The sequence below is a fragment of the Frankliniella occidentalis genome, unplaced genomic scaffold, assembly GCF_000697945.3.
Source record: "Frankliniella occidentalis isolate FOCC.00 unplaced genomic scaffold, Focc_3.1 Scaffold3, whole genome shotgun sequence".
In the NCBI taxonomy this organism is placed as follows: Eukaryota; Metazoa; Arthropoda; class Insecta; order Thysanoptera; family Thripidae; genus Frankliniella; species Frankliniella occidentalis.
In genome coordinates this window covers 1096070-1099692 of record NW_026267133.1, presented here as the reverse complement: position 1 = coordinate 1099692, position 3623 = coordinate 1096070, and the positions used below count along the sequence as shown (strand labels likewise).

At 99.4% G+C, this 3623-nt stretch overlaps 1 protein-coding gene across 1 annotated transcript; it reads left to right on the top strand.

Moving 5' to 3' along the window:
• Positions 1–535: 535 nt before the first annotated feature.
• Positions 536–3256, top strand: LOC127749208 (basic proline-rich protein-like; the record flags this gene model as incomplete). Its single annotated transcript, XM_052266503.1, has 1 exon — positions 536–3256. A coding segment is annotated over one exon (2721 nt), but the record flags the coding sequence as incomplete, so codon positions are not given.
• Positions 3257–3623: the final 367 nt, after the last annotated feature.

The window sequence follows — 3623 nt, the reverse complement described above, 5'->3', positions numbered from 1 at the left end:
CGTGCTGTGTGGTGACGGCGGCGGCGTGCTCCGAATGCTTTGGCTGACTAACCGCGACAGCTGGACCCCGCCCCGCCCCGCCCCGCCCCGCCCCGCCCCGCCCCGCCCCGCCCCGCCCCGCCCCGCCCCGCCCCGCCCCGCCCCGCCCCGCCCCGCCCCGCCCCGCCCCGCCCCGCCCCGCCCCGCCCCGCCCCGCCCCGCCCCGCCCCGCCCCGCCCCGCCCCGCCCCGCCCCGCCCCGCCCCGCCCCGCCCCGCCCCGCCCCGCCCCGCCCCGCCCCGCCCCGCCCCGCCCCGCCCCGCCCCGCCCCGCCCCGCCCCGCCCCGCCCCGCCCCGCCCCGCCCCGCCCCGCCCCGCCCCGCCCCGCCCCGCCCCGCCCCGCCCCGCCCCGCCCCGCCCCGCCCCGCCCCGCCCCGCCCCGCCCCGCCCCGCCCCGCCCCGCCCCGCCCCGCCCCGCCCCGCCCCGCCCCGCCCCGCCCCGCCCCGCCCCGCCCCGCCCCGCCCCGCCCCGCCCCGCCCCGCCCCGCCCCGCCCCGCCCCGCCCCGCCCCGCCCCGCCCCGCCCCGCCCCGCCCCGCCCCGCCCCGCCCCGCCCCGCCCCGCCCCGCCCCGCCCCGCCCCGCCCCGCCCCGCCCCGCCCCGCCCCGCCCCGCCCCGCCCCGCCCCGCCCCGCCCCGCCCCGCCCCGCCCCGCCCCGCCCCGCCCCGCCCCGCCCCGCCCCGCCCCGCCCCGCCCCGCCCCGCCCCGCCCCGCCCCGCCCCGCCCCGCCCCGCCCCGCCCCGCCCCGCCCCGCCCCGCCCCGCCCCGCCCCGCCCCGCCCCGCCCCGCCCCGCCCCGCCCCGCCCCGCCCCGCCCCGCCCCGCCCCGCCCCGCCCCGCCCCGCCCCGCCCCGCCCCGCCCCGCCCCGCCCCGCCCCGCCCCGCCCCGCCCCGCCCCGCCCCGCCCCGCCCCGCCCCGCCCCGCCCCGCCCCGCCCCGCCCCGCCCCGCCCCGCCCCGCCCCGCCCCGCCCCGCCCCGCCCCGCCCCGCCCCGCCCCGCCCCGCCCCGCCCCGCCCCGCCCCGCCCCGCCCCGCCCCGCCCCGCCCCGCCCCGCCCCGCCCCGCCCCGCCCCGCCCCGCCCCGCCCCGCCCCGCCCCGCCCCGCCCCGCCCCGCCCCGCCCCGCCCCGCCCCGCCCCGCCCCGCCCCGCCCCGCCCCGCCCCGCCCCGCCCCGCCCCGCCCCGCCCCGCCCCGCCCCGCCCCGCCCCGCCCCGCCCCGCCCCGCCCCGCCCCGCCCCGCCCCGCCCCGCCCCGCCCCGCCCCGCCCCGCCCCGCCCCGCCCCGCCCCGCCCCGCCCCGCCCCGCCCCGCCCCGCCCCGCCCCGCCCCGCCCCGCCCCGCCCCGCCCCGCCCCGCCCCGCCCCGCCCCGCCCCGCCCCGCCCCGCCCCGCCCCGCCCCGCCCCGCCCCGCCCCGCCCCGCCCCGCCCCGCCCCGCCCCGCCCCGCCCCGCCCCGCCCCGCCCCGCCCCGCCCCGCCCCGCCCCGCCCCGCCCCGCCCCGCCCCGCCCCGCCCCGCCCCGCCCCGCCCCGCCCCGCCCCGCCCCGCCCCGCCCCGCCCCGCCCCGCCCCGCCCCGCCCCGCCCCGCCCCGCCCCGCCCCGCCCCGCCCCGCCCCGCCCCGCCCCGCCCCGCCCCGCCCCGCCCCGCCCCGCCCCGCCCCGCCCCGCCCCGCCCCGCCCCGCCCCGCCCCGCCCCGCCCCGCCCCGCCCCGCCCCGCCCCGCCCCGCCCCGCCCCGCCCCGCCCCGCCCCGCCCCGCCCCGCCCCGCCCCGCCCCGCCCCGCCCCGCCCCGCCCCGCCCCGCCCCGCCCCGCCCCGCCCCGCCCCGCCCCGCCCCGCCCCGCCCCGCCCCGCCCCGCCCCGCCCCGCCCCGCCCCGCCCCGCCCCGCCCCGCCCCGCCCCGCCCCGCCCCGCCCCGCCCCGCCCCGCCCCGCCCCGCCCCGCCCCGCCCCGCCCCGCCCCGCCCCGCCCCGCCCCGCCCCGCCCCGCCCCGCCCCGCCCCGCCCCGCCCCGCCCCGCCCCGCCCCGCCCCGCCCCGCCCCGCCCCGCCCCGCCCCGCCCCGCCCCGCCCCGCCCCGCCCCGCCCCGCCCCGCCCCGCCCCGCCCCGCCCCGCCCCGCCCCGCCCCGCCCCGCCCCGCCCCGCCCCGCCCCGCCCCGCCCCGCCCCGCCCCGCCCCGCCCCGCCCCGCCCCGCCCCGCCCCGCCCCGCCCCGCCCCGCCCCGCCCCGCCCCGCCCCGCCCCGCCCCGCCCCGCCCCGCCCCGCCCCGCCCCGCCCCGCCCCGCCCCGCCCCGCCCCGCCCCGCCCCGCCCCGCCCCGCCCCGCCCCGCCCCGCCCCGCCCCGCCCCGCCCCGCCCCGCCCCGCCCCGCCCCGCCCCGCCCCGCCCCGCCCCGCCCCGCCCCGCCCCGCCCCGCCCCGCCCCGCCCCGCCCCGCCCCGCCCCGCCCCGCCCCGCCCCGCCCCGCCCCGCCCCGCCCCGCCCCGCCCCGCCCCGCCCCGCCCCGCCCCGCCCCGCCCCGCCCCGCCCCGCCCCGCCCCGCCCCGCCCCGCCCCGCCCCGCCCCGCCCCGCCCCGCCCCGCCCCGCCCCGCCCCGCCCCGCCCCGCCCCGCCCCGCCCCGCCCCGCCCCGCCCCGCCCCGCCCCGCCCCGCCCCGCCCCGCCCCGCCCCGCCCCGCCCCGCCCCGCCCCGCCCCGCCCCGCCCCGCCCCGCCCCGCCCCGCCCCGCCCCGCCCCGCCCCGCCCCGCCCCGCCCCGCCCCGCCCCGCCCCGCCCCGCCCCGCCCCGCCCCGCCCCGCCCCGCCCCGCCCCGCCCCGCCCCGCCCCGCCCCGCCCCGCCCCGCCCCGCCCCGCCCCGCCCCGCCCCGCCCCGCCCCGCCCCGCCCCGCCCCGCCCCGCCCCGCCCCGCCCCGCCCCGCCCCGCCCCGCCCCGCCCCGCCCCGCCCCGCCCCGCCCCGCCCCGCCCCGCCCCGCCCCGCCCCGCCCCGCCCCGCCCCGCCCCGCCCCGCCCCGCCCCGCCCCGCCCCGCCCCGCCCCGCCCCGCCCCGCCCCGCCCCGCCCCGCCCCGCCCCGCCCCGCCCCGCCCCGCCCCGCCCCGCCCCGCCCCGCCCCGCCCCGCCCCGCCCCGCCCCGCCCCGCCCCGCCCCGCCCCGCCCCGCCCCGCCCCGCCCCGCCCCGCCCCGCCCCGCCCCGCCCCGCCCCGCCCCGCCCCGCCCCGCCCCGCCCCGCCCCGCCCCGCCCCGCCCCGCCCCGCCCCGCCCCGCCCCGCCCCGCCCCGCCCCGCCCCGCCCCGCCCCGCCCCGCCCCGCCCCGCCCCGCCCCGCCCCGCCCCGCCCCGCCCCGCCCCGCCCCGCCCCGCCCCGCCCCGCCCCGCCCCGCCCCGCCCCGCCCCGCCCCGCCCCGCCCCGCCCCGCCCCGCCCCGCCCCGCCCCGCCCCGCCCCGCCCCGCCCCGCCCCGCCCCGCCCCGCCCCGCCCCGCCCCGCCCCGCCCCGCCCCGCCCCGCCCCGCCCCGCCCCGCCCCGCCCCGCCCCGCCCCGCCCCGCCCCGCCCCGCCCCGCCCCGCCCCGCCCCGCCCCGCCCCGCCCCGCCCCGCCC